This window comes from Fusarium redolens (genome assembly GCF_020744475.1).
Source record: "Fusarium redolens strain MPI-CAGE-AT-0023 chromosome Unknown BKA55scaffold_18, whole genome shotgun sequence".
Taxonomy (NCBI): Eukaryota; Fungi; Ascomycota; class Sordariomycetes; order Hypocreales; family Nectriaceae; genus Fusarium; species Fusarium redolens.
Genome location: NW_025763681.1, coordinates 24,323 through 51,051, shown reverse-complemented (window position 1 = coordinate 51,051; position 26,729 = coordinate 24,323). Strand labels below are relative to the sequence as shown.

Below are 26,729 nucleotides of genomic sequence, written 5' to 3'. Positions count from 1 at the left end.
TTCAATTCCGAACTGGAAAACAGCAATCAACTTGTTATTCCTATTTTTGGTGACTCTTTGTGAGGGGGTTGAAAAATAGCAGTTTGTATGGGGAAACTTTTTTTTTGCTTGCCGGTAGGTGGGTACTGCATGGTATGCCGCGCTCCGTGGGGGGAACAACTTGCGCCGTTCGCGTCTTCTCCCATGCCGTTGGCTCGTTCCGCTCCATGCAATCATACACCGCCGACGGCACCCCATGCGGCGGCGCGCCCCAGCTCTCCATCTCAGCCACATCAATCTCGATCCCGGCGTAATGTGGATTGTTCTTCCTAAGCCACACAAGAGCCCTCTCAACGACTCGTCGCCTCACTGACAATAGGCCTGACAAGTCGCTTGGTGCTGGCTTCTCCGCACCCTGCCACCAGACATGGATCTCTTCCATGACTTGCACGAGCGGATGAGGAAGCACTTTCGTGGCCAGCTCCTGCACGTTATTCGGAAACACCGTAATGTGGCCCTTGATATGCTTCGGGTACCTTGCGGTCTGCTTCTGGCTGCTTGGGATGCTGTACCTGGTGACAAACCCATAACACGAATTCATCGCGATGAGCTTCTCCTCAACCGGTGTGAGGTCCTTGAGCTCATCGGGAAACATGTGTTCGCACCCAATACGTCTGTGAAGCTGAGCCGCGGGCGACAGGGCACCCCGCCTCAAACCACGTACACACTCCACACAGCCCGAGATCGCCTTGCCCACGGAGAAGCACCTCTGACATGAAAATGGCGAGCGAGAGCCCTTTTCGACGCAGCTCGACGCCCATTCGTTCCATGTTACCTCTCTTAACTCACTTTTCGTGCGCTTGCGGTAGCACAACGTGCAAGTCCATATTGGTAACGCGTTCGCATCGTGGAACGCTCTATAGAAGTCTTGCACGGTCGACACCTTTCTCTCGTGCGGTATGGGCGCACACCACGTCTGCTCGTTGGACAACCTTTCTTTTACGGCAAACTCTTCCTCTAAGAAGGCCAGCACACTGGCGAGGTCCTCAGCTTGAAGATCTCGTCTTCTCTGTCTGCGCATTCCGAATCGAATCTGTTTTCTCAGAGGCTGGTCTCCGCTAAGGTGGCTGGTCCTCTTTCCCTGCCCCCTGAGCTGCCTCGGATCTGTGGCATCGTCTCTCTGTGCATCGTCTCTCCGTGGCTGATCTGCTTCTTCACAAGCAGTCTGATGTGGTAGCCTTGGCGACGACCATCCGACTAAATGCGCATCTTCTTCTATACCCTCTTTCTCTCTAGGCTGGATAGGCCGCGTGGGGCGCTGGTGAACATCTTCAGTCCGAAGCATTATCCTGGTTACCGGTCTTCCCCCTCGGCGCTTTCGTTGAGCAACCGCAGCCGTACCATCCCCATCTTCATCTCCTCGTCGACTCTCCTCGGGCAAAACGTGCCGATGAAACAGCACAGGCTCGGCAACCGCCACCCGAGATGAGCCACCCACCACCCTTGGCTGCAGACTCTGTCCGCTCAGCGAAGCGTCCGCTGGCTCGGCCGCAGCATCATGTTGTACGCGAGTCGATGCTGGATACTGTCCCGAACCTCCTGTATTGGAGGCACCGCTTGTGTCTGGCCTTCTCTTTGGCAACCGACCGCCTCGCCGACGCCTCTTGGGCAGTAACCGTGCAATGGCTTCCGCTTGCTCCCTTCGTGAGATCTCTTTGACGGCTGACTGCTTAGGTTGGATAGGTCGGAACATGGGGTTCGCTTTTGCCAGACTGCCATAGCTTGACGGCGATCTTGGCTTATCGTCCCGCGCATTATAGTTCCCCTCGGTACCGCCTCCTACCACATCAAGGCCCGCTCCTGCCGTGACTACTTCGCCCTCTCCACCCAACATGTGCACTTCCCGGCCAGGATTCTCCACCATGCTGCTGCTGCTGCTGCCTCAACGTCGGGAACTCCACGCTACTTCAATTGAGCAATCCCGCTTGTTGACAACGCGGCTCCTTGGATACGGGCCACTTCCCACCGCCGACTGTCCCCGTAGCCGCGGTCGTCGTTTCTACAACCTATTTTCCTGCAGTACCTAAATAGCCACTAACAGTCCTTTGAAACCCCATTGCCCTGCCTCTATGCGTCCATTGTCCCAATCTCGGCCTGTCCACGCAAGCATTTCGTCACCGCAACTTTGTCAAAAGCGGCCATTCCAATACTGTACTCTCCTCCGCGTCCCTCCGTGATTTTGGGGAGGGCGGTCGCAGGAGCTGTGTGTTGCCGTTTCGCGCAATACATAGCTCCTGTCAAGATCACGGAGCTCGGGAGCCATTACATCACTCACCGTCTCAACACGGAACAGTCCCGTAAACAGATATCATCTATATATAACAGCCCCATTGAGCTCGGGAGCCGTTGCGTCACTCACCGTCTCAACACGGGAACAGTCCGGTATCGAACGGATATCGTCTAAGATATAGAACAGCCTAGTTTACTATATATATATATATATCCGTCTCAACACGGAGATAGTGCGGTATCGAACGGATATCGTTTAGGATATAGAATAGCCTGGTTCACCACTCTTTCTGGCGGAAACGAAGAGTCATTCCTCACCTGAATCACTGAGGGATCTTCTGCCTAGTCGTTAGTTAACCATATATCCGTGCCGCGCGACAGCTGCGGTTTAATCCCCCACTTATAGCCACGTCAGTCATTCAATCTATGTGGAACATATCATGTCTTCCTCTTCGCCCGTCGCCCATGCTTCGCCCCACCTTCGAAAGCCGCTCGACACCCAAAGGGGCACTGGCGGTGATATGTCTATGATGTTCTTCGCCCAACCAGACTGCCCCTCCAGATTTGCTCACCAGGATCAGCATCGCATCAAGGGCCTCAATGCCGAAACGCTCGCCCGCATCTTCTTGCCTCCCCCCTCGTGGTTATTGGCTGCGGAATATGCGCCCTTGCGGTCCGACGTTGACGACTCGTCAACATCCATCTTCTTCAGTCTCAATCTCTCGATTTACAATCAACCTATTGTTGCCTCAGAATGGATCGAAGAGTGGTTCTTCATGAATGGCCGCGTCCACCCCTACGCACTTGCGTGGGAGGTTGAGCAGCATGACGGTTTAGAATCGGATGCAGGCCACACCCTTCTCTACACCATGCCCGCCCTCATCGTCCGTGATCAAGGCTATCAGCCGTAGGTCATAACGCACACCCCTCCCCATATGCACATCCTCGAACGAACTCGTCTGATATATGCCCAAAGCGTGCTTCCCAGGCTCTTCGCCTCTATGGACAGCTTCCCCTGTGTCCCGCCCATCGTTTCCTTCGCTGGCCCCGTCACCGGCCCTGGTCACTCCTTGCTGCGACAGGACCTCCTCCCAGGTCTGGACGCCACCCAACTGAAGTGCTGCGGCTTCATCCAACTTTCCACTTATCTTGGTCCTGGGAACCCCGACAAGACTCCATTCAGAGGCTTCCACCCTTTCCAGGTCTTCGTCATCTTTCCCATTCACACGAATCCCTGGGCCATCCTGTGCAAGAAAATGACCGAGAGGCGAGATTCCCAGTTCCAGCCTAACGACCAATTCACCTGCACAGGGAAAGTCGCTGGCCTGCTTGATCATCGCGTTATGGTCCATCCGCCAGGGTTCCAAAGAGACTATGTCTTTATTGTCGTTCCCGATTCATGGACTTTTCTCGACAAGACCACCACCCCTACAACTCAACCGGTCTTGCCTCTCTCAGCGCCACCAAAACGGCAAACATCCTCGACTACCTCTGCTTTCCATGATATACGCGCTGCCTGCTATTCACTGGCTACACCTAGCCCTCTTCCACCGAGTCCTCCAACTTCATCCTCAGGCCAGCCCGATACACCACCGCTAAAGCGGCACTATCCTGACCATGCCCAGACGCCAACAAAGAGGCAGCGTGTGCTGCAGCCGGCCCCGACCCTTTCCTCTACGCCTGACAGTTGCAGCACTGTCACTCAACCTTTCCCTGCCTCAGCCTCAACGTCTTCCTCTAGCGAGCCAAACACTACTAGGCAGGGTTCTGCCTCGGTGAACCTTTCGACGCCTGCGCTTGATTCAATTGTCGCTTCACCATCAGACTCGCCAAACCGGCCACATCGAAGCCGCCAACCTACCAACAGAATTCTAGAAAAGGAATATAACAACATGAACAATACCATCCAGGACCACCTAATGCATAACCCCACCTAATGCATAACCAAAATTTCGCTCCTCCCATACAAAATCCAAATTTTGATGTCCACAAATACAGGCCCGATTCTCAATTAATAAATGAGGCTTTGGAGAAAGTTTCTAGAAAATTGCTCAATTTTTACTGTCTGCGTGGTTTTTTGACCTCCCGACCGCTCCGTGTGCGCTGGCAGTGCTTTGTTACGGCCATAAAGTCATCACTTTCGTCCTCTGACCTGACACCCACCTCAATCACCGACTCGACCTCCTCATCCACATCCACCTCTATTTCTGCCTCTTTTGAGTCAGGGAGAGCTTCTCCAGCCGCTAGATTCTCCGACAGAGCCATGAATCGTCGGTTCGGGTTTGGTACCGCCTTTCTTTTCTTCCCTCGCCGCACCTGGGCCATCTGCTCCTCGAGGCCAGTAATCCGCGCATTCTGAACGGCCACCTTCATCTCTAAAGCTTCCAGCCCCTTTGCGATCTTACTGTACTTCCGCCTGGTCGGGCGGCTTCGGTGTTTGGCCATTTCCCTCACTTGACGGCTCGTTTTCGGCGTATCATCTGAGTGCAGTTGAGGAGGGCTCGGCGTCTTGAACTCTTCCAACAATTTTTCTTTGTCCGGTTGAATTTCCGGATGTGCTAGAGCTTTATACCGATTTATTGGCCAATTTCCAGTAAACCTCCAGCCGGATAAGATAATATCTTTCCTCATGCCCGCCTCCCTGGCTTTCGCGTATGCCCGGATAAAGTTGACTTTGTCAACCGGCGCAGAATCGGTCAAACTAGCCAGCTTTTGGAGTTCTTTCCGGTACGCACCTTTGATAACATTAAAAATTCCATTATCTAATGGCTGCAGACCATGGGAACAATGTGCTGGTAAGTAACAGCAGTAGACGTTGTTCAGAAAGCACGTAGCCATCCACTCGTCCTGACTGCTCGTCAGCGACCCTAAAGCGGGTGACTCAGCGGCGAAAACACCGAAATGCTCACCTGCGCATGGCTCCCGTGACCGTCAAGGATAATAAGTCTCGCATCCGATGCATCGCGAGGCTCCGTTTGTGGTAGATAAACGTCCTTCAACCACTCGAGAGCAATATGGTTGTCTGTCCAGCCGTTCGGTGATGTGATGTAGTGCCAGTCCGCTATTAATTCGAATTCGTTAAGGAACCACTGCTTCTGCAGCTCTTTTCCTTTAAAGATAATTCCCGGTTTCAAAGCACGGCCAGTTGCGGTGACAGCCTCAATAAACGAAGTCCAGGTGCGCGACTGAACGCCTTTCAACATCGCCTTCTTCTTCGGGTCAGAGCTCCCGATCACGAGGCTGTCCAGGCCTCATGGACAACCAATTAGCTATGCCCTATAAAAGCCTATAGAGTACTTATAGAAGACTTACCGAAACCCACCATTATGCCGCCCTCGTCCACGTTAACTGTGTTCTCAGGCTTGATCCAGCCGTACTCGTTCTCCCTGATATCGAAGTACCAATTGACCGCCTTCGGAGTAAAGCCGTCAAATCTGGCGGCTTCTTGACGTTTTCCAATCTTGGTAGATAGTTTTGGGTGACGTTTGACGAACCTGGTGGTCCAGTGCTTGCCTAAAGGTTTGTTATCGCCTTGTTGTTGAAGGATGGCCTCGACACAGGCGCGGAGCTGGCTGTGCGAGGGAGCATAGCCCAGAGACTCTTGTCGCAGCACCCAACGAATAAGCGTCTCCTCCTGGCTCTTTGGAATACGCTGGTGGGCCTGGATACGTTCATTCCTGCTTGCTTGACCGGAAAGTCGTCTCGAAATGGTCCACTGAGGTACTCCACGTTTCTGGGCCGCCTCATTCTGTGAGAGGCCTCTATCGGTGGTGTCGAATATAGCCTCAGCTACGTCATCTTCGGTATAATTACGGCGAACCATTACGGAAGGAGTTGTGGCGAGTAAATTAGGTGAAAGTTCGGCTTGAGTGGATGGAGTCGCCTAGGGTACATGAGATGAAATGCGACAAAATTCAAAGGGCTAGAGAACCAGGCTACAGGGCGGAACGGGAAAAATTCAAGCCGATATGAAAATTCGATGAAAAAAGCAATATAGTGCAGGTCTTCGTTCGCGAGTATCTTCATGCCTGGCCGAATACAATGCAATTGAAAATTTGGATTTTGTATGGGAGGAGCGAAATTTTGGTTATGCATTAGGTGGGGTTATGCATTAGGTGGTCCTGGATGGTAGGGCCTTCACGTGCACATTTCGTGTCGTAGGTAGTAAAGTATGCTAACTGAGCTAGATTATAAACAAATGTATCTGGAATGTCAGATAGCGTCGATTGTATAAGTCCTCTGATGACAAGACTGACATTTTGATATCTGTATTTTGTGGAGTGAGCCTGATATAGTAGAATGCGCTGATACCTGGTTTTAACCATTTGCTAGCTCTTTGGAAGATGAAGTAAGGTCTTATCCATCTGATTGTGTGATCTCCTATGTGGTTTTGTGGTGCTCTAGGAGGGATTGCCGCTCGAAATTGTGCGATCCTGAACGATTTGAACGGTGTATTCTTAGGATCCTGACACGGTGGTAGTGGATACGAATGGCCTCTTGGGATACTCGATTAGTTCTATCAAGGTTGGGTGTGTCGTAGGGGGCAAATTTGGAAGCGTACCGAAGACGGCAAGAAGCGTGTCTTGAACCGCGGGGAACCACGCGAGGACAGCAGCAACCTGCCCGAAGCCCCCTGTATCGCCGGTTAATAATATAGAACAGCCATATGCAAGTGTGAGGGTGCTTACACTCATTGTCCTGATAGGCGTTGCCGCTTGCTGCACGCAGTTCCTGACGCTGGACCAGCATCGCCTCAAAGGTGATCCTGACCAATGTGGCGCCCAGGGCAGTAACTCCTGCAATTATGAGAACTGCACCCAGTCTTTTAGGACCGACATGTAGTCCGCGACATACTGCCTCGTACGGACGAGTGAACACATGCCTAATCGCCCATTTACTAACATGAATAGCGCCGAAAAATATGAAGACTGGTATGGCGGCAGCGACGAAAGCGATGACAAACGCGACGATCAAAAGAAGGAGGACGACTAAAACAGAGATTGGCACTACGATTGGCCCTAAGGTTAGCAAAAAGATTGGCAAAAAGATTGGCGATAGCATTAACAGAACGTCCATCGTTCTGAGCTTCACCAGCTCCTCCCTAGGTGTGGCTAGCTCGGAGCTCGTGGTAGGAGGAATGAAGCTAATCTCTGGGACCGGCCAGTCGTACTGCTCAACACAATACTTGGTCATGGCCGCATATGCTGAGGCGTACGGCTCGGCGTTGAGACTCGTCCAATCACGGGCGATGAAGACCATAATAATGGTGCCAAGCACGTAGCAACACAGGACCGCCTTTCTCAGCTTCGACGACTCATGTATTGGTAGGTAGGACAAGGTAGAAATGACAGATACTAGGACCTCGTAGCCAGCTAGATGCTGGAGAAATTCACGTTCCGACACGGGGCTGGCCTGGCGGACCCGTATAAGCGTCGTGAGGAGCACGGAGAAGGCGACAATTACGTTTGTCTGGTGTATGCTTCTGGCGACAGGCGCGAAAGCCTCGGACACCCACAGCTTGGTCGGGAGCGTGAAAAACGAGTCAGAATAGGGATCCGAGCTGGCGTACAGCGCTAGAATGCCGAGAATGGGTCCAAAGAGGAGGGAGCTGATTCCCTGAATAGCATATGAGGACATGGCCTGCAAAACTACATCAGAATTCCTATACCTTCTAAAGAATGAGGTTTGTAATCCGTGGCCGACGCACACCTATGCCGGATATATCGGGGTTCCCCGAGCCGTAGACCAGGTCACACGCCCCTGGGCATGTGTCCACCAGCAGCGAGATGTTGTAACCGGCCCAATCTTCCACGACGAGCTTAACAAGCTCGGGTAGGCTATCGAAAGCACATGATGTATTCCCGTCCGGCGTGACTGGTGGCAGAGTTGCCAGCGGAGGTGGCGGCATCGTCGACGTCGTGAGGGGGCTCTATGCAAGATGCTTGTGAAGCGGCTTGCCGGTATGCTCTTTGAAAAGACTGAAATTATAGATCAATACCGTTGATGACGGACCGGATGTTACATTAACATCCAGAGAAGCAAGCAAAGTCACAAACCCCATATGTTGGCAAGAGTCAAGTTAAGCCTTGCGAAGCGGGGAAAGGCGAGCTGAAAGTCCAGGCCTCCATGAAACAAGCCACCACAACCTGGCCTCGTTTAGGATTAGCTCGTCTCAGCTGAACCCGTTTGTTTTTGTCACCTGCATTGTACGCTAGTTATTAAATGACAACGAAACTTTGACAATGCCTTCTTTTCTTATTGGATAGACTGGGTCGGTTAATTCCCTGCCGTCGCGCTGGAGTTCCTCGTGGGGATTGCAGCCACGGCAGTTGCGGCCACCGGTGTGTTTGTAGGACGCCTTGAGAAGCCCATCGCTCTCGCACCCTTGGTAAATGAATCTTAGTGCTAACTTTGTTGATTCATCCATGGAGCGGTTTACACTCCACATGTCTTCGAGTAGTCTATGACTTACAGATTCTACTAATATACAACCAGTGCGGACGAGTTTATCCTTTGGAAAAACACGACCGTCACATATACCCAGCCTTCTACACTGGACTGTGACCTCCGCTAATAAACGGAAGTAAGGTTGACTTTTTTAAAGCCCTTAATTGAACTTCCGCTAATACACGGAAGTAAGGCTAACTTTTATAAACTGAAGGGTTAGCTAACGTACATGATAAGCGGGTGCAACAGACAAGCGAGTGCAACAAAAAATCCCGCAATTTACATCTTCTCAACTTAATCAATTAATTTTCAACCACCAAATATGTCAGACCCAAATATTTAGGCTAGGATTCTTCTTGCACTTCGTGCCCTTCAAAATGACCCAAAATTAAGTCTCCGACGCGCCGCAGGCATCTACCAGGTCCGTTATTGGACTTTATATCGCCGACAGAAGGGTATCCTTTCTACGCGTGATTCTATCCCAAAATCACGCAAACTATCTGATCTAGAGGAACAGATCATAGTTCAGTTCATTCTCGATCTGGATTCGCGAGGGTTCCCCCCGCGACTGCGTTGTGTTGAGGAGATGGCTAACCGATTGCTCGCCGACCGCGAGACGCCGCCTGTCGGCAAGCGCTGGGCCTCTAACTTCGTCAAGCGACACAAAGACCTCAAGACGCATTTTTTCCGTAAATATGACTACCAGAGAGCCAAATGTGAAGATCTGATCATTATTCGCAACTGGTTTAGGCTCGTAGCGAATGTAATTGCGAAGTATGGCATCCGACCTGATGAAATCTATAACTTTGACGAGACTGGCTTTATGATGGGCGTTATTGCGAGCGGAATGGTCGTCACAGGTGCTGAAAGGCGTGGAAGACCAAAATCAGTGCAGCCTGGAAACCGGGAATGGGTTACAGTCATTCAGGCGATCAATGCCGAGGGCCAAGCGATCCCGCCGTTCATCATAGGTGCGGGCCAATATCACCTCGCCCACTGGTACCGAGAAAGCAACCTCCCGGGCGATTGGGCTATCGCGACGAGTCCTAATGGCTGGACAGATAACGAGATAGGCCTCGAGTGGCTACAGCACTTCGACCGGTGTACTACCAAGCAATCAAAGAATCGCTATCGTCTCCTGATCCTCGACGGACACCAAAGTCACCACTCGGTCGACTTTGAGAGATATTGCAAGGCAAATAAAATCATCACGCTTTGTATACCGCCTCATTCGTCTCATCTGCTGCAGCCTCTTGATGTCGGGTGCTTTGGCCTGCTTAAGAAGGCTTACGGGCGAGAAATCGAGCATTTGATCAGATGCTCTGTAACCCACATTTCCAAAACCGAGTTCTTGCCGGCTTTTTACACCGCCTACCAGGCCACAATGACAGAGAAAAATATTAAAGCAGCCTTTAGAGGAGCCGGACTTGCTCCTCTCGACCCAGAAAGTGTAATCTCGAAGCTCGATGTGCAGCTGCGGACTCCGACGCCTGCGGAGGAGGTAGTTAGCCCCTCGACCCCTTGGGTCTCAAAGACCCCAAAGACTATCCTTGAGGCCGACTCTCAGCTTGAATATCTTGAAAGGAGAATCAAAAGGCATAAAAGTAGCTCTCCAGAGTCGATTCTAGAAGCATTGAGGTCTTCTTCTAAGGGGACAAAGATAGTTATGCATAAGGTTGCCTTGTTAGAGGCCAGGGTCCAAGATCTTGAACAGGCAAATGAGATACTAAGCCGGCGGCGTAGGGCAAAAAGAACCCGGTTACAGAAAGGAGGTGTGATGACAGTAGAGTAAGGAAGGCAAGTAATTGATCAAACGGATGCTGATGCGCAGGCGGTGGCTGGACCATCGAGAAGTGGTGGTCAAGGAGGGCCTGCGCGAAGGAAGGAAAGGCGCTGTAGAGCGTGCGGCAAGACAGGACATAATGCAAGGACCTGTCAGATAGTTGTCGCTATGTCTCTGGAAGAATATAGCGATTAATTTACTTAATTAATAGTCTGTTGTGTTTTTATGGCTATTTCTATTTGAGATGGGATTTTTTGTTGCACTCGCTTGTCTGTTGCACCCGCTTATCATGTACGTTAGGTAATTTAATAACATTAACTCTACTAAAGTTGATTTAGTCAATAGTTACTAGGCGTATGGTAAGTAATACACGCTATATAGGTCCTTAGAGGCACCACTGCCAAGTGACTGCAGTTGTTGTAACTTTAACCTAGAGTTAGCCGCAGTATCTGAGTTACAGCCATAACTCTCCTCATAGAAGCTTAGTACTTCTGTCCACAATTGCATGGACTGATTCAATTCCCAGTCTGCTCCATCACCCATCAGACGCTTCATTTTAGCGTGTCGCATATGCGACTCAGCCAGCTCACCGACTACACGCATAGTCTCAGCATGGTGTCTTCCCCACCACTCCGTGTATGTTGCAATGATGTACTCGAATATCTTGTTTGCGGTTGTATATTGAGATCGCTCGACGCATACTCTGCCAATATTCACCCGGACAGCAAAAGTTGCGGGATGCATCGTATGAAAATACTTCTCATGGCCGTTGAATGCCTCCCGGAAGCTGTGTTCCGCCTGCTCCACGTTGTTCTCCCTAAGATGTATCTCCCCAATGTCGTTCAATATTCGAAAGTAAATCTGATATCTTGTATTGTTACAATCGATGACATCTCGGAAAGTATTCCACACCATCGGCTGACGAAAGTAGGTGGCGGCCTCGAGCAGGGCCTGCATTGACTCGTCCAGCTTGCCGAGCATCAGAAAAGCCCGTCCTTTGTTGTACTGTGTCATCATCAAGGCATCGTGGTCCTCGGGTATCAACTGCAATCTTTTCGAACACGACAGATCGTAAACTCGCAGGGCGAGATCGTATTCTCGCCGAGCATGATAGATCAAGCCAAGATTATTTTCGATACCACTCATCATTCCAACGGTGAGCTCATCTGGGTCTTTCTCCGTATAAAGAATATTCAAAACTCCCTTATATAACCTAGACGCTTCCTTGTAACGCCCCAAATGGCGAAAGAGATCTCCAAATCGCTCAAGCTCCGCCAGATCTAGGCCGGTCCGGCCCCGGTCTTGTTCCATATGGATCATACATTGCTCAGCGTGCGGCTTCAACCGTTTGACGGTTTCCAGAAAGTTCTTCTCGACAGACCGTGGGACTGTTGCAGCGATGAGCGATACAGCAGCTTTCACGTACTCCGCTTCGTTGGCTTTGGCTTTCCGCCGCGAATATTCGTGGATAGCTGGATGAATCTCATAGACTTGTTCCCCCATTCCATCACAGGGCTTGGCTTCGACAAAGGATAAGTTACACAGGCTGGCGTAATGGTGGTTGAACTCTTGGGCGGCCACTACTTCACGAAGCCACACAGGAAAAGTGCGGTCGGTGGCATTAACGCAGAGGTCGAGCCATAAATCGCGGTGGTCGAGATATCCAAACAACATCAATAGCTTTGCGGCCATCCAGTCGGTTTTTTCAAGTTCAACAAAGTTAAGCTCAAAAGATCGATAAAGTGTCCTGTTGACCGGATGCTCGTTGTAAAGCTGCCGCTTCCTCCACTTATTGAGGTAATATCTTACGCTGACACGTTTGTGAGTTATTAAGTCCGAAGGACTTCTATTACGACGATAACTTGAACTTTTAAATCTCCACTCCCATTGGCCAAGAGTGTCTCCACTAGGCGCCGATTGGCCAGATGTGTGTCTCCATTCAACGATTGGATGACAGTGTTGTCGACCTGCCAACGACGCCCTCATCCTTTCCATCCCGTCGTTGGACCCTCCAATCCAACACAGTCAGTCATGGCTGATTCTATCCCTTCGATGAACGTTTGCAGGAAATGCAAGCAGGAGAAGCCAGCAGATCAATTCATTTCGAAGACAAAGTCGTCACTCGCATGTGGAAGACCTACGACCGACTGTCTAGACTGTAGGAATCGACGAGCCTTAGGCGCCTCTAAGCGTACGGCAGAACAAGCTGAGTTATCCCCAATATTTCGAGAAGGATTGCCATTGATAGACTTGCAACTGGGCACACCAATCACCACGTCAACACGAACGGACGCGCCGATTACTCCCCGACCAGGTCCGTCGGCTGCTTCTCAAGAAGGCGTACGACTCGGGACGCCGATCGAATCTCCGGTATCGAGTCTTTCTATTTACCCGAGGCCAACTCGAAGGGGAAGAAATCCCCGTCCGCCCGCACAGCTGCAGCAGCCGACCATCGAACGCCCAGAACATCGAGATTTTGAACTTCCTGACCCGGACTGGGCGCGTGATCTGTCGCATTGCCCGTTGTCTGATAAAGATAAGGACCTCCTGGAGGCGTTCTGGACGGAGCTGGAAAACGACCGGATGGAACACTGCGCCCGTTGTCAGGAGACATGGTTTGACATGGGCTTGAAAGACGGCGTTTGCAAGCGTTGCATGGCCAAGGACAAGAACAAAAAGGAGGATGAACCTACTGTACTAATTACCACTGGTAATGGGCCCAATACCAACTTTTGCGGCCCGTGCACCTTCCCCTTTTGGATTCTATACCCCGTGCTGGAGGCGCTAGTCAAAGCCACCGGGTTAGCTAAAATTGGCATTTCGAATTTCGCGGTCAGCAGGCTAGCCAATTTGGCTCTTAGTGCATTTTTCTCTGTCCAACCAGAATTTAGCGGTCACACGCTAACGCTTTTCGATTTTCGCGGTCAGTTTACTAACCTAATCAGGATTTAACGGTGTCTGTTTCGCATCTTTGGCTCCCCTGCACAACGAAGTGAGTCGTTGTGCCGAACGTATGTTTTCATGATTTCGGGGTTACTTCATTTTTTTGTTGTATATAGTCCCAAGAAACATAACTCAATTAACACCAAGATGATCATTTGGTCTTCTAATTCGCTGGGGCGCTTTAGTATAGGCTAGGCAGCCGATGCATAGCATTCGATTAACTCAGCTCAACAGGTGCCGTACAGGATTCGGGCGAGAAATTGCACAGCTATTTTACCATTCTACATCCCCGATTGCTTGGAGCCAACTCATCTCGCGCTCAAAAATTCAGTATCATTCGAGCAGGGCCACTCACCTAAGCCTTTAAGTATATGATTTGAAGAAGGGTATCGATTCTTGCGTGAGTGGGCGTAATAATTGACCCCGCAACCCCAACCTAGCTTGCTAGGTTGGCTCGCCTGGCGCCCTCGCCCCATGAGCCAACGGGTACTCAACTGCTCTTTGTCGCCTAACCCCGCTTTAGGACCCGACCATGTTTCACAGGCGCTGGCCTCAGGTCTTTCTGCTGCAGCCTGATTAACGTCAATGTGAACAAATTTCGGTGACGTTCAAAAGATCGCAAGATACAGACGTACTGTGTCTTAATTCTTGGGAAGAAATCAGGCGGTATTTCTATCGCGTAGCCGCTCAGCATGAGGTACCAACGATAGCTCTGTGGATAGTTAGCACTCAAATCAACAAACAGAGTCCTTGAGCTTTTAGCTAAAGGAAGAACACCGTGCAGACCAGGCTTCCCTTTTATCCGCTTGTTACCTGAGTTAATTTGTCCGTTATGTTCGACCACTTGTAAGTCCTTCATTGGCTCACCGTGCATCTGGTCGGCCTCCCACATGCATTAGTGATGACAAATCCCGAAGATTTTTTTAATGCTGGGCTGGCACAATCTAACCTTTGCATACCTCAAGTACAATAATTCGCGTTTGCTCTATTGCTATGGGAGTTTGTTGTTGTATTTCGGAAAAGTTTGAACCTAGTTTGAAAGATGGATGGGCCTACTATACCGGATCTAACATTGCACCGTGAGTACCAATCTTATCGGCTGGATATAATTGCTTACCCAACTCGATAGAACGAGATGCGACGTCTTTGTGTAGGAAGTGCTCACAGATTACGCTTGAACGACTCCAAGAGCCTCCCACTTCACAGAGCAGAAATGACTTGGATAGTAACAAGCCGAACGGATTTCACCACTACCAACAGTGGGAGATCTTGAAACAGTCAGCTTCTGCAGGGTGCCGGCTATGTACTGTATTATGGGGGGCGGTCTGCCGTCACCATGGAGGCGAAGAGGAGTACAAACGCATACTCGGTAGCAGCAAAAGAGATATCAAGACCCCACTCTTGCGACTATGGATCCCGGCTGTAGACGAGCCAAGTACTATCTACTTCAGTTGCGGAACTACTCAGGAACCAATCTGCCTTGGCATCTCAGCTTATCCAGGTTTGTACACTACTTCGTCCCTTATATATCACATCCACCGATACTAAGGAAAACAGGAACCCAGGCAAGCCAAATGATCTATTCTCGCCCAACAGCCGTGGATCCAACCTCGAATGAGAGCATCTCTCTGCTCAAGACATGGATTGCCGAATGCTTTAACCAACACAAAGAATGTCTGGGAAACGCGGATTCGGCACTGCCAAAGCGTGTTCTTTACGTAGGAAAACCAGGTGTAGAGCTAGATCATCCACTTCGGCTGTACTGTGATGGCGGCTTTGGCCCGTATGTCACACTGAGCCATTGTTGGGGCGGGCTGGTTCCATTCCAGACTACGAAAGGCACACTCGAGGAAAGGAAGTCAGAGATTCTGTTCTCAGATCTCCCTCAAACGTTTCAAGATGCCGTAACTATTACACGGACTCTTGAATTTGAGTTTTTGTGGATCGACTCACTCTGCATTGTTCAAGATGACAGTCAAGACTGGGCGACTGAGGCAGCGAACATGGCCAAGATTTATAGGTCAGCCATCTTGAATCTATCCGCAATGTCGGCGGAGAATAGTTCTCAAGGCATGCTTCTCCGTCGCGATGTGTCTGTAGAGCTTTCTTGCGATCTTGACTTCTCCGATATGGACAAGGATTCGTTGCAAATCACTTATCCTAAGCCTGATCCAGGAGACAATATAGTCAGCAGCAGAGCTTGGTGCTTGCAAGAGCTCCTGCTTTCGCCGCGAGTCGTCCATTACAGTTATACCTCGGATCTCTCACAGCGTCAGATGATCTGGCAGTGCCAGCAACTTAGCCTTAGAGAAGACGGACGCACAGGAATTCATCTATTTAATTGGTTCAACAAGGCTTTGCTCAAATATCCCTCCAGCCCTGATCGTTCCCTATTTACCAAATGGTGGCGCATTGTCAAGGAGTACTCGGGGCGCAGGCTTACCGTTGCCTCGGACAAGCTTCCCGCGATCTCGGGAGTTGCGAACGCATTCAACTCTCAGTTATCCAACTCTCAGTCAATAAATATGTATCTTGCAGGCATTTGGCGTCAGAATCTCACTAGAGACCTCCTTTGGCGTGCAAGTGCAAGGGGTCAAGTTACCAAGCCGAGGAGCTACATTGCCCCTAGCTGGTCCTGGGCATCGATACAAGGCAGTGTGTTTTTTGGCATAGAAATGAGCAGCGATTTGGAGTCCCATGTCGAGATTATTGATGCAAATGTCACTTTGACTTCTCCCGACCCATACGGTGCAGTCAGCGGGGGTTACATCAGGGTATGCGGATACCTCAAACCGGCCCGCTTCAGGTTGGACTGTAACTGGAGGTGGAGACCAGGATCGAATCTCTTCAGATATATCGAAGTGGCAGAGAAAGGAACTACCAAGCACAAAGCTACAGGAGGGCTTATTAACCGGTACGAATGCCATGTTCATCTTGACCAAGATGACGCCGGTTTCGCAGGCAGTCAGGCGTGGTGCCTCCGATTTGTCGACCCCACATCTGACGTATGGTCTAACACTTCAGCACACGGCCTAGTTCTTCGACAGACTGAACGGGTCGAAGTGTTTGAGCGAATCGGTGTATACTGCTTGTATAATGCTTATTCGTCCTTAAAGGAGCTTGATAATTGGTTTGAGGATGTCATAGAGCGGCGCTTCATTACAATAGTATAAACCCTGCTATGTTGAATAAGGTCATCCAAGAGTTGGATTTATGATTCAAGATTGCCAAGTACCTCAGAACGTAAGATTCAATATATATATATATAGGTAACCTGTCAAACAACCGCTGCTACTATTTTGCACTTGTGTTCCCTATCCAACTTGACATCTTAAAACCTTGTGTATAGCTAATGTCTTATTTATACTTACACCTACAGAGTAAGTATAGCTTTAAGCTAATTAACTAATTCAGGTGTAGGAATTATGATAAGTATATTTTCAGGTCTTATACTCCAGGAGGGAATCAGCACTTTGGTTTTCAAGACCACAACCAAGATTCCTTATCCTATATAACTCTTTACAGAAGCTTAGCCATTGAAAAACATGAAGATATTTTTTATTAATGATTAGATCTATGTTCCTGTTGTAGCTGCTTGCTAAACTCAAGAAACAATGCCGTCACCGCTCGACAGTGACGATTTCCTCTTGTGGATTAGTACAGTTTTTACAGAGCATGATGATTCCCCAATTTAACTAGCGCAGATAAGCTGTCCCACATTTTCACTAGCCCCGCCCCAAAAGGGAAACTGGAGCTAGTAATTTCTTCGCTATTCTCATATGGCAATGTTGGGGCTCGGGATGACCGGCCGTTCAGAAAACAGAACTTTCAGAGAACGGCACGGAAGTGATACCGGGATTAAAACAGATTTTTCGTAGGTCGTTGAGACCAGTCCCATATTTTTAACTACTTTGCGGCAGCGCGGATCCACTACAAAGCCTTGGCTCAGAGCAAAACCAAAAGCGGAATGGTGCAGTCCCGCTTAAAGTGTTTTGGCTCAGAAATATTCAAGAAAGGAATAGCTTGGTTACCCCATATATATATATCAGTAATGTGTATAGGGCGAGGGTTGAGGCTGCGTCGTGGATGTTGAACAAAACATTGAAAAAATTCCGGTAAATCAACCACGTCAACGTACGAAACAAAAAGTAGATCAATCGATAGCTTGTAACGTAATGAGCTCACCCGAACTACTCTCCAAAATTTTATTTAAACACACAAGAGGCCTCCGTCGATTGAAGATAGAATTCTAGGCTGACCTATCGTAGAGTAGTCTCGATCCTTGATAAGTGGCTTGCGAAATGAACGAATTAGAGGAATTATAAAACGAAGAGAACCTTGCCAGGTCCATGGATAACCAATACGATGCATTATAAAATCGAGAGAACCCTGTCATGTCCCTACGGACGAATGATACAATGCTGTGGCTTGCTAAACCCTGCACGCCTTTCAGTGGACGACAATGTCATGGTTAACACCAAGGTTGCGTAAATGCATTGCGGCCAAGTAGATATAATTGCTCATCATAAGGATCCTCCGGCTCACATCATAAGATTACAGGTATAGCTTGAAGGATGATCTTGCTGTACTACTTGACAAGAAAGATAAAAAATAACAGAAACTTGACCAAAGCCAATAATGTCATTTGTGTCTATCGAACACTTTCCAGATTTGACCTGTCAATGACTCTAGATATCTCTGGTGCTAAGTCATCTTGAGACCAATAGCTCGATGAGCCCGAACCTCATCGCTATGTTTTACTCAAATAATAATACAAGTCTATTACGCCCGGTAGGCCAACGCCCAATGCGCTCTGAAGCTAAAGGTACATACACTTCGCTAGTTATTGCCTTGCTCTCGCCAAGCCCATACAATTCTCACCTTGTTCCTTTCAGTTGTTTTACTCAAATTGAAACGCGCCCTTATTGTTGGAACCGCCATAACCACCAGCATCTTGACCTTGGACCAATTAACCGTCCCAGGTGTGACGTAACCTTGTTAACTCTATCACCGCCACTACGACCTTCTTGCTTCTCGATCCAATAAGAGGCCATAGAACTACAGGGCTTATATGATAAACACTGTACTTCTCACAAATAGTTCTTTCGACTCATTTCAGAGAGTCACACTAATGCACGTGGTATCCAATAATCACAACAGCCTTTCAAGGGCGAAAAGGGGGATGAAATGATACACCAAAGAAAAAAAGCAGCAAATCCGCTAGAAAATAACGGATCGAGAAAACTCGTGAAGATCGCGACACGTGCCAATTCGTAACAACGCTCACTCGCTCATCAAGATGGGTCGCCGAGCATTGACCGCACAGGAAAGAGCAGACCGGCAGATACAGCGACAAGAGGCGCTCCGTACAAAACAAACACTGGAACTCGCTCGGGAATGTGCTCTTGATCCAAATTTACGCGTCGTTGTTGACAGTACATTGCCTGCATCATACGCGTCACAGACCACTACAGCTACCATAGGTGCATTCGTGTCCACTTATTCCATCAATTCAAATCTAATGGCTAGCGTTCTAACGATAAGACCTATATGGCTAGATCCGCCGTACGCGAACGAAGATGACAATCCTAGGTACTATTAAGAGACGATTGAACAGTAATCGTCTAATAAATTGTGTTATCTTGCTTAGATTTTGGACTTGAATCGGTTGGGCTTGGGCCGAGTTGCTGATTGGCTTAAAATAACCCCAACCCCACACTTGGGGTTAGCTAGTACGAGCTTGGGGTTAGCATAATGCAGAGGAAAGGGGACTGTAATTAATAGAGAAAAACAACAAGACTGCTTCTCTCTTTACTTTCTCTTTACTTTCTATAATCAAGATTAAAGAGGCGACATCAAACAACAATGGAGGACATCGTACAGCTCAATCAGGATTATCAAATACTCATCTGCCGGCTATGTCAAGCAGCCGTTCGGCCCGGCAGCAGCATTGAGTCACATTTTCGACGGCAGCATCAGCTCAAGGGACAAGTGCTCAAGGATATCATAGACTACTATGGTGAACTAGAACTAGCTGACTCGAAGCGTATTGCAGTACCAGAAGATAACGGCCCAGCAATCGAAGAGCTCGTTATTTCAGGTGGGTATAGCTGTTGTATATGCCGATATCTTACTGTTGCATACGATAATATTGTCCGTCATTGGAGAGAGGCAGGGCATAATACAGCAGAGGAACCGTGGACTAAGGTGCGGCTACAGACGTGGATGGGAGGAAGGCATGCGCGCTACTGGATCGTTCGAGATGATAGCGATAGGAATGGCCCGTTAGATGTGGCTAACAAAGCTGATGCTGGAAATCAGAGTGCTACATCCTTATGGTCCGTCCCATTTTCAGTAAAAGAGGAAACCCCTGTCAGTATATAAGGCTATGATTGGCCAGAGAGAGGGACCAGAGTGGGATGAAGCAGAAAGCCTCTTTCAGTCAAAGGGGAGACCCCTGTGGGGCTGGAAGAAGTACCGGCCCGCAGCATACTATGCGGGGTAAGCGACATAGCGTCGACAGGGGTAAGGAAAGAGTCAAGCGAAAGAGAATTTCATGAAAGAGGCGAAGATGATTGGCAAAGAAAAAACAGCCAGCAGCAGAAAAAGAAAATTCAAAAGGAGAGGAGATTTTTCTAAAAAAACCCACCTAAGAAATAGTAAAAGAAAATAGGAAAATAGCTAGGAAAAGTAAAAAAAAAAAAAAAAAAAAAAGGGATAGAAAGAGATAAAAAGATAAAGAGAGGTACTGTCTAGCGCGATAGAGCTAGCCGGCCCAAAACCCTTTGTATTACCGACCGGTTTGGGCAGTTTCTAAAGCTCTCGGGGGAAAGAGAAAAAAACCTCGGTCTATTGACGTTTTCAGTTCTGATGAAAACCCTGTCGAAGGCTCAAAAACGGCTTGCTTGACCGGCTGCAGCCACAACAGCCCTTTCGATGGAGTAAGCAAGGCAGACTTCGACAAATGCTACGCCGTACACAGGGGCTTAATAGCGGGCAGCTGACCACGTAGCTAATGCACAGAGGCATCGGGCGTGCAATGGCACCTGTCACAAACTAACAAGTGCAGGTGAGCAATTCGAAAACAGGGGCATGAATGGGCAATCATTGGCTGTCGTGCGTTCCACGGTTGTGAGGTGACAGGCTTATCTGCCCACCATGTCAGCATGAAGTCGTCGTTGGGCACACCAGCACGCTCCGCGGAGATCGCTGAGTCTTGACCAGATGATCTGTATTGCCGATTCACCCTTAAAGAAGAAAACCCCCTGCTTCACTGCAGGTGTTGGCTGTAACCGAGCTTCCTCTCTTGCCTTATGATAAATACCGATGAGTTGCTTTATATATGGCGATAGATAAGGTGGATGAAACCGGCAAGATATGGCAGTTTTTTAACTTAGATTGCTCAAAGTTATTAAACTATTGCTGCCTGAATTTGAAGCTGCGGCAACGCTAACGCAGCTATGCACTTTGCCTGCCGTATTGCGCATTGCCTCCGTCGAGCCGAGGTGGCTACCTACAAGTTTGCAGGGGCATCCCACCAATTGTCATACTCGAAGGAGGCCCGAGCGCTGATCGTTGACCAAATGACCCTCTTTATGTTTCAAGCGACATAATCTGACGTGGCATAGGGTCCGGGGAAGGGAGGTGATTCCGTCGTTACAGCCTCAGGCCAACTAAGTGGGGCTCTGATCACAACAGCGTGTCCGCGATTACCCATGTAATCGAGGACACACTGTTGTGATCAGAGTCCCACTTAGTAATGGTCTGATCAACAATGCCAAGATCCACCAGGCTGCAACAACGGAATTGTTGAATATGTGCTAGGGTATCACGTGCAAGCAGGGATGCTTCAGATTACGCGCCAAAATGGCGACGCCCTAAAGGGGCAGAGTTTAACAACACACAACATGAATACACCAATTCACATCAATGAACCGAATACACGTAATGTCTGACAGGAATCACCTCCCTTCCCCGGACCCTATGCCACGTCAGATTATGTCGCTTGAAATATAAAGAAGGTGAGTTGGTCAACGATCAACGCTCGGGCCTCCTTCGAGTATGACAATCGGTGGGATGCCCCTGCAAACTTGCAGGTAGCCACCTCAGCTCGACAGAGGCAATGCGCAATACGGCTGGCAAAGTGCATAGATGCGTTAGCGTTGCCGCAGGTTTAAACTCCAGGCAGCAATAGTTTAATAACTTTGAGCAATCTAAGTTAAAAAAAAACTGCCGTACCTTGCGGGTTTCATCCACCTTATCTGTCGCCATACATAAAGCAACTCGCCGGCATTTATCATAAGGCGAGAGAGAAAGCTCGGTTACAGCCAACACCTGTAATGCAGCATAACGGGTACCACTTTTGCATCTTGCTTTATTACAATAGGTCGGGTGATATTCACTTAGGCAGCAGCAGATTAGGCAGCAGCAAGTTGCGTAGTAATTAAGTAGCCAGGTAGCTAAGACTTTAGACGTCTCCTGACTGCCTTAGTCTATTTCTAACTAAAACACTCAAGCTTCTCTATTTATCTTATTAAGCTGCTATTATTAGACGGAGTTTAATTGTCTTATTCTTCCCCACTCTTCACATATCATATTGCCCCTCAAGCTTGGAATTCGCATAGCTCAGCGGATTGCAAGAGCCCACCATGTATCCGGGGAGACCTTATCAGCCGAAAAAGCGGGATGACTTTGAGGTCGCTATCATCTGTGCTCTGACTCTCGAGGCTGACGCCGTCATCGCTCTTTTTGATCATCACTGGGAAGACGATGGTTTTTCCTACGGCAAGGCTAGAGGCGACCCTAATGCTTATTCAATTGGTGTCATTGGGCAACACAATGTGGTATTGGCCCATCTACCGGGGATGGGTAAAGTCTCTGCAGGCAACATCGCTGCCTTTTGCCGCATGAGCTTTCCCAATATCAAGCTAGCGCTACTTGTCGGTATATGTGGCGGCGCGCCTTATTATAATAAAGGCAAAGGCCAAATACGTCTCGGAGACGTGGTTATCAGTACCGGTATTGTTCAATATGACTTTGGTCGTCGATTTCCGGATAAATTCGAGATAAAGGATAGTTTGAACGATATCCCTGGAAGGCCAAATCTTGAGATCAGAAATTTGTTATCTAAACTGATGACAGCGAGGCAGAGTGAGCGTTTGAAGACAGAAAGTTGGAAATATCTGGATGAGCTATGTCAGGACGCAAAGAGGCCGGCCACTTTCCCAGGACGATCAAAAGATCTCCTTTTTCCAGTTGACTACCGCCATAAACACCAAGACTCGCTAGCGTGTACGACATGTACATCGTGCCACCATGAATCAGATCCAGTTTGCGACATAGCTCTTACCTCCAGCTGCGAACAGATGGGATGCGACACGAGCCAATGTTTGCAAAGAGGCAATCGGCAGGGAGAGGAACTTCACCCACTTGTCCATTTTGGTGCATTCGCGACAGGGGATACGGTAATGAAGTCTGCAAAAGATCGTGATTATATCATGAAGGATACGCAGGCTTTGGGATTCGAGATGGAGAGTGTCGGCGTATGGGAAGTCTTCCCATGCGTTGTAATCAAAAGTGTATGCGATTACGCTGACAGCCATAAGAGCAAGAACTGGCAGCCTTATGCTGCTGCTTGTGCAGCATCATATGCAAAAGGATTCCTTAGATACTGGGATTCAACAAGACAGTAAGTGCCCTATACTTATGAGGAAGTCCTAAATGTTGACATAAGATTCAAGTGCCGAATCTATATCCGAGCCTGAGCAGTTTCGGAAACGCATTATCAAAAGTCTCAGCTATGCAGACATGAACGAAAGAAGAAACAATATTCCATCAGAGGCTCCATCTACATTTAATTGGATCTTCGAGGAATCAGTCGAATATCCTGGGGAACAAGACTTGGACTGGCTCTCAGACCAATATTCTGATACTAATAGACACTCGGAAACTGAATGGGAAACAGAAACAGCATCAAATGCGGAGGCTGGAGAAGAAGGATCCCTTGAAGCGCATGACGATAATGGAACAGGGTGGGAAACAGCATCAGACGAGGAGTCCGGACAAGAAGAATCCCTTGAAGAGGATGAAGATAATGAGGCGAGCTGGGAAACAACATCAGACGAGAAGTCTGGAAAAGAGGAATCCCCTGAAGCGGATGATGACATGGAGACAGATTGGGGAACAGAATCAGATAAGAGATCTGAGATCACCGAAGGTTCCACCCAAAGCCACCGACAATGGAGACATTGGGACAACTTTATTGATTGGCTGAAGTCGGATCGGTCAGTTTACTGGATAAGTGGGAAGCCGGGCTCTGGGAAGAGTACTCTCATGAAATTCCTCATATCAGATTCCAGGACACCAGATGCGTTGAAGGAATGGAATAAAGACGCAATCATCATTGCACACTTTTTCTGGAAGCCAGGCAGTATGATGCAACATTCTTTCAAGGGCCTTCTCTGTTCATTGCTCCGTCTGATCCTGAAGAACGACAAGTGCATCTCACATAGCTCTCTTCAGAGACTTATTAGAGATAAAGATGGAAAAGAATCACCAAGTGATTGGGACCAACGCGAACTTCGAGATCTGCTACTCTACTATCGCAACCATTCGTCGCAGCCCATATGTATCTTCATCGATGCTCTGGACGAGATTTCACCGGAGCAGGATACGCTCGACACGCTACACATTCTCGGAGCCCTTATCTCCCCTACTACCAAAATCTGTGTGTCAAGTCGACCTGAGCGTCTGTTTCGTCTTCACCTCCAAGACAAACCTAGTCTTGAGATCCATAAGTTGACGAGGCCAGATATAGAGCAATACAGTAAAGTTTCCATAGGGGATTCCATCCTGCTGGAACCTCAAGGTCTCAAAGTCTCGGATCTGGCAAGACGTATAGGGGAAATGTCTCAGGGCGTTTTCTTATGGGCAGTACTTGTTACGCGGTCATTGATTCGAGGCATCAACAACGGCGACTCAAAGAGGGATATTTATCGACGATTGAATTCAACGCCTCGAGACCTTATGGACCTATACCGGGATATTGTAACGCGGTCTGCTACTGATCATGACATATATCAGCAATCCGCATCCTTGGTCTTCAATCTGGTTTTTGTTGTAAAAAGCATACCCATGTTGTTGTTTGAAGTCATGATGGCAACGGATGGTCGACTATTGGATCAGTATGTCGTCCAGCAGAAGAGTATCAATGTACAAGATCTTGTGACGAAAGGCTTGCGCATGATGAATACCCTAGAAGCTGGTTGTGCCGGGCTATTGGAACTGAATGGCTCCATGCAAGCCAGCCCTGCCGATTCTGACTTGGAGACCATACTTTATGGCTTGGAAATGAGACTGGAATTCATTCACAGGAGCGCCGAAGAGTTTTTGCTCGATACAGAGGACGGCCGCAAGCTCTGGGAGTCTTGCCCTTGCTCACGGGAAGAGCTCTTGATTCGAAGAACCAAAGCTCGCCTAGCCTGGTTTGAACTTTTCACCTCGCTTAATATTGAGTCGAGAATGAGCGATTGCTCAATCAATAACTTGATTCATGTGTTGGGAAAGTGGATGGGAGAAGCAAGCCTGCCGCACGAAGTTCTCACCTCTACATTGAACCTTGCGCAGAGGATGTATGAACGAGGATCCATAGTGCCACCACTACCAGGCCATTGCGACGATCTCATTGTTTCTCGTTCTCCCCGGGGCCAGATTTCGAGTTATGCAGCGAGGTCCGGTTTCATTGCATTAGCAAAAGAAAATTTGGCAACTCTTCCAGATTCTGAGAGACATGAGACTGCCTATTGTATCTTTTATCATTCTTGTACCCAGTTTCGTCCCGCGGATTATGACGGGCACATGCTGATAGATCGCGAGATAGTCCAGTTCATGCTCGACAACGGTTACAACCCAAACTGGCCCGGGATCTTAGAGACGAGTACTTGCAAATTCGGCAGTCCTTGGCTTCAATATCTCTTACACCTACACGGGGAACTTTCCGATACAGCGGAAGATATACTCACTTCGACTCAGGCACTTACAGTCTTGAATACTATACATATGTTCCTCAAATCTGGGGCCAGTGTCCATTCTAGGCTCAAGGTAGTATTCGAGTGGTCACGACCGGTCAGTAGAAGGTGTTTCGCACATATCCGTCTTGGTACTCTTTGCTTTCATCGCACTAATGGCCGTCCGGACAACTCTGACTTCTTGATCCTGGAGATAAATGCCAGGGTGCTACTGGAATCCATACTAGTTCAAGTGCACAGAGCAATACGCCCTGTGTCCCGTTTGAAGCTTCCGGAGGCTGCGTCTCACATGAAAGCTCTTGCATTCGGTAGTTATGAGAAGAAGAAGTATTTCATCGTGGATACAAACTGGGTGTCAGAGTTGCTTTTAGAGGGAGTAAAGCTCTGGTTTCAGCACGCTACGAGGAAGCACGATGATATGAAGCTGAACAACACGGTTATGACAATATGTAGTTACGTTACTGACAAAGTCAGTGAAGCTTCGTGCCGTCGAGGCCCGCGGCCCTTTTAAGTTTTATTACGCTAGCCAAGTTCAATATTGTATCAGTTCTCTGAATGCGATTGCTATTCTAGGACAAGCTGTGCTTCAAGATATCCATTACACACTTCGCGGGTAAGTCTTTAGACTATATGGGAGTGCTCACGTCGCCTGCCTTAACAGCGAATCTGTTGAATGTTGGAGGGTTCACCCTCAACTTCAGGATTAAGGTTCAGGATTAAAGTTTGAAGTCCTAAACTTAGATCGTAGGACTTTCATCCAGTGCTGGATAGCCACGCGTGTTGTTTCATACTGTTTCAGTTTCATATGAAACAGTCCCTGGACCCGGATTCGTATGAAACAGTAACTCCCCCAGTTTCATATGTTTCAGTCGGTTTCATATGTTTCATATACGCCCGATGAGTCCCAAATATCTTAGTACTTAACCAAGAAAATTTCGCAAACCAAATGCCTTCAACGCAGTTAGAAACTTGCTAATAGTAAATATGTGTCGCATATCACCACTAGGTTCGTGCGACTGGATATAAAACGCGGCCCGTACTTTAGAGTCGTGTCTCCGGTTTCACATCCGGCTTGTCGCATCAAGGACTCCAATCCTAACGACATGAGCTTAAATAGCTATGCCCGAACACATGGCTGTTCAATTTCATTTGTTCTTTTGTTAATTCTACATCCCTATTGTCCGTTCCATTTTCAGTAAAAGAGGAAACCCCTGTCAGTATCTAAGGCTGTGATTGGCTAGAGAGAGGGACCAGAGTGGGGT

The 26,729-nt window shown here is 48.6% G+C and overlaps 10 protein-coding genes across 10 annotated transcripts; 6 read left to right on the top strand and 4 right to left on the bottom strand.

Moving 5' to 3' along the window:
- Nucleotides 1–253: 253 nt before the first annotated feature.
- On the bottom strand, nucleotides 254–1,735 carry BKA55DRAFT_479244 (uncharacterized protein; the record flags this gene model as incomplete). Its single annotated transcript, XM_046186189.1, has 4 exons — nucleotides 254–613; nucleotides 645–775; nucleotides 829–1,092; nucleotides 1,594–1,735. Coding segments are annotated over 4 exons (897 nt in total), but the record flags the coding sequence as incomplete, so codon positions are not given.
- Nucleotides 1,736–2,708: 973 nt separating this feature from the next.
- On the top strand, nucleotides 2,709–3,737 carry BKA55DRAFT_481345 (uncharacterized protein; the record flags this gene model as incomplete). The annotated part of the gene is made up of 2 exons (XM_046186196.1): nucleotides 2,709–3,175; nucleotides 3,278–3,737. Coding segments are annotated over 2 exons (927 nt in total), but the record flags the coding sequence as incomplete, so codon positions are not given.
- Nucleotides 3,738–6,314: 2,577 nt separating this feature from the next.
- On the bottom strand, nucleotides 6,315–8,352 carry BKA55DRAFT_579881 (uncharacterized protein). The gene is made up of 4 exons (XM_046193925.1): nucleotides 7,976–8,352; nucleotides 6,957–7,908; nucleotides 6,830–6,901; nucleotides 6,315–6,764 (listed from the first exon to the last, which is right to left on the bottom strand). The coding sequence occupies exons 1-4, from the start codon at nucleotides 8,174–8,176 to the stop codon at nucleotides 6,649–6,651; spliced, it is 1,341 nt and encodes a 446-aa protein (XP_046044084.1). The 5' UTR covers nucleotides 8,177–8,352; the 3' UTR covers nucleotides 6,315–6,648.
- Nucleotides 8,353–10,846: 2,494 nt separating this feature from the next.
- Nucleotides 10,847–13,112, bottom strand: BKA55DRAFT_695246 (uncharacterized protein; the record flags this gene model as incomplete). Its single annotated transcript, XM_046200134.1, has 2 exons — nucleotides 10,847–12,308; nucleotides 12,901–13,112. The coding sequence occupies 2 exons, from the start codon at nucleotides 13,110–13,112 to the stop codon at nucleotides 10,847–10,849; spliced, it is 1,674 nt and encodes a 557-aa protein (XP_046044083.1).
- A 663-nt stretch (nucleotides 13,113–13,775) lies between these two features.
- Nucleotides 13,776–14,430, top strand: BKA55DRAFT_579874 (uncharacterized protein). Its single transcript, XM_046193924.1, has 3 exons — nucleotides 13,776–14,012; nucleotides 14,076–14,287; nucleotides 14,407–14,430. Exons 1-2 carry the CDS (start codon nucleotides 13,974–13,976, stop codon nucleotides 14,193–14,195), a joined length of 159 nt encoding a protein of 52 aa, XP_046044082.1. The 5' UTR covers nucleotides 13,776–13,973; the 3' UTR covers nucleotides 14,196–14,287; nucleotides 14,407–14,430.
- Nucleotides 14,220–16,745, top strand: BKA55DRAFT_141590 (heterokaryon incompatibility protein-domain-containing protein). The gene is made up of 4 exons (XM_046184897.1): nucleotides 14,220–14,287; nucleotides 14,407–14,520; nucleotides 14,571–14,942; nucleotides 14,999–16,745. Exons 2-4 carry the CDS (start codon nucleotides 14,484–14,486, stop codon nucleotides 16,612–16,614), a joined length of 2,025 nt encoding a protein of 674 aa, XP_046044081.1. The 5' UTR covers nucleotides 14,220–14,287; nucleotides 14,407–14,483; the 3' UTR covers nucleotides 16,615–16,745.
- A 1,986-nt stretch (nucleotides 16,746–18,731) lies between these two features.
- Nucleotides 18,732–19,085, top strand: BKA55DRAFT_579871 (uncharacterized protein). Its single transcript, XM_046193923.1, has one exon. The coding sequence runs from the start codon at nucleotides 18,741–18,743 to the stop codon at nucleotides 19,041–19,043; it is 303 nt and encodes a 100-aa protein (XP_046044080.1). The 5' UTR covers nucleotides 18,732–18,740; the 3' UTR covers nucleotides 19,044–19,085.
- A 209-nt stretch (nucleotides 19,086–19,294) lies between these two features.
- Nucleotides 19,295–19,825, top strand: BKA55DRAFT_679766 (uncharacterized protein; the record flags this gene model as incomplete). The annotated part of the gene is made up of 1 exon (XM_046198186.1): nucleotides 19,295–19,825. The coding sequence occupies exon 1, from the start codon at nucleotides 19,307–19,309 to the stop codon at nucleotides 19,823–19,825; it is 519 nt and encodes a 172-aa protein (XP_046044079.1). The 5' UTR covers nucleotides 19,295–19,306.
- A 520-nt stretch (nucleotides 19,826–20,345) lies between these two features.
- On the bottom strand, nucleotides 20,346–20,754 carry BKA55DRAFT_475271 (uncharacterized protein; the record flags this gene model as incomplete). Its single annotated transcript, XM_046186168.1, has 3 exons — nucleotides 20,346–20,371; nucleotides 20,420–20,453; nucleotides 20,599–20,754. Coding segments are annotated over 3 exons (216 nt in total), but the record flags the coding sequence as incomplete, so codon positions are not given.
- Nucleotides 20,755–22,089: 1,335 nt separating this feature from the next.
- On the top strand, nucleotides 22,090–25,978 carry BKA55DRAFT_695244 (uncharacterized protein; the record flags this gene model as incomplete). The annotated part of the gene is made up of 2 exons (XM_046200133.1): nucleotides 22,090–23,129; nucleotides 23,182–25,978. The coding sequence occupies 2 exons, from the start codon at nucleotides 22,090–22,092 to the stop codon at nucleotides 25,976–25,978; spliced, it is 3,837 nt and encodes a 1,278-aa protein (XP_046044077.1).
- Between the last annotated feature and the right edge of the window lie 751 nt (nucleotides 25,979–26,729).

Excerpts from the sequence above, each read along its gene's own strand:
- BKA55DRAFT_579881 (XM_046193925.1), bottom strand. The coding sequence starts at position 8,176 with ATGCCGCCACCTCCGCTGGCAACTCTGCCACCAGTCACGCCGGACGGG. Across the intron at positions 6,902-6,956 it reads CGCCTATCAGGACAATGAGT|GGGGCTTCGGGCAGGTTGCT; the intron begins GTAAGCACCCTC and ends CCGGCGATACAG. Across the intron at positions 6,765-6,829 it reads CACGCTTCTTGCCGTCTTCG|AGGCCATTCGTATCCACTAC; the intron begins GTACGCTTCCAA and ends GAGTATCCCAAG.
- BKA55DRAFT_579874 (XM_046193924.1), top strand. The coding sequence starts at position 13,974 with ATGTTTCACAGGCGCTGGCCTCAGGTCTTTCTGCTGCAG. Across the intron at positions 14,013-14,075 it reads CTCAGGTCTTTCTGCTGCAG|CTGTGTCTTAATTCTTGGGA; the intron begins CCTGATTAACGT and ends GATACAGACGTA.
- BKA55DRAFT_141590 (XM_046184897.1), top strand. The coding sequence starts at position 14,484 with ATGGATGGGCCTACTATACCGGATCTAACATTGCACC. Across the intron at positions 14,521-14,570 it reads ACCGGATCTAACATTGCACC|AACGAGATGCGACGTCTTTG; the intron begins GTGAGTACCAAT and ends CCAACTCGATAG. Across the intron at positions 14,943-14,998 it reads TGGCATCTCAGCTTATCCAG|GAACCCAGGCAAGCCAAATG; the intron begins GTTTGTACACTA and ends TAAGGAAAACAG.
- BKA55DRAFT_579871 (XM_046193923.1), top strand. The coding sequence starts at position 18,741 with ATGGGTCGCCGAGCATTGACCGCACAGGAAAGAGCAGACCGGCAGATA.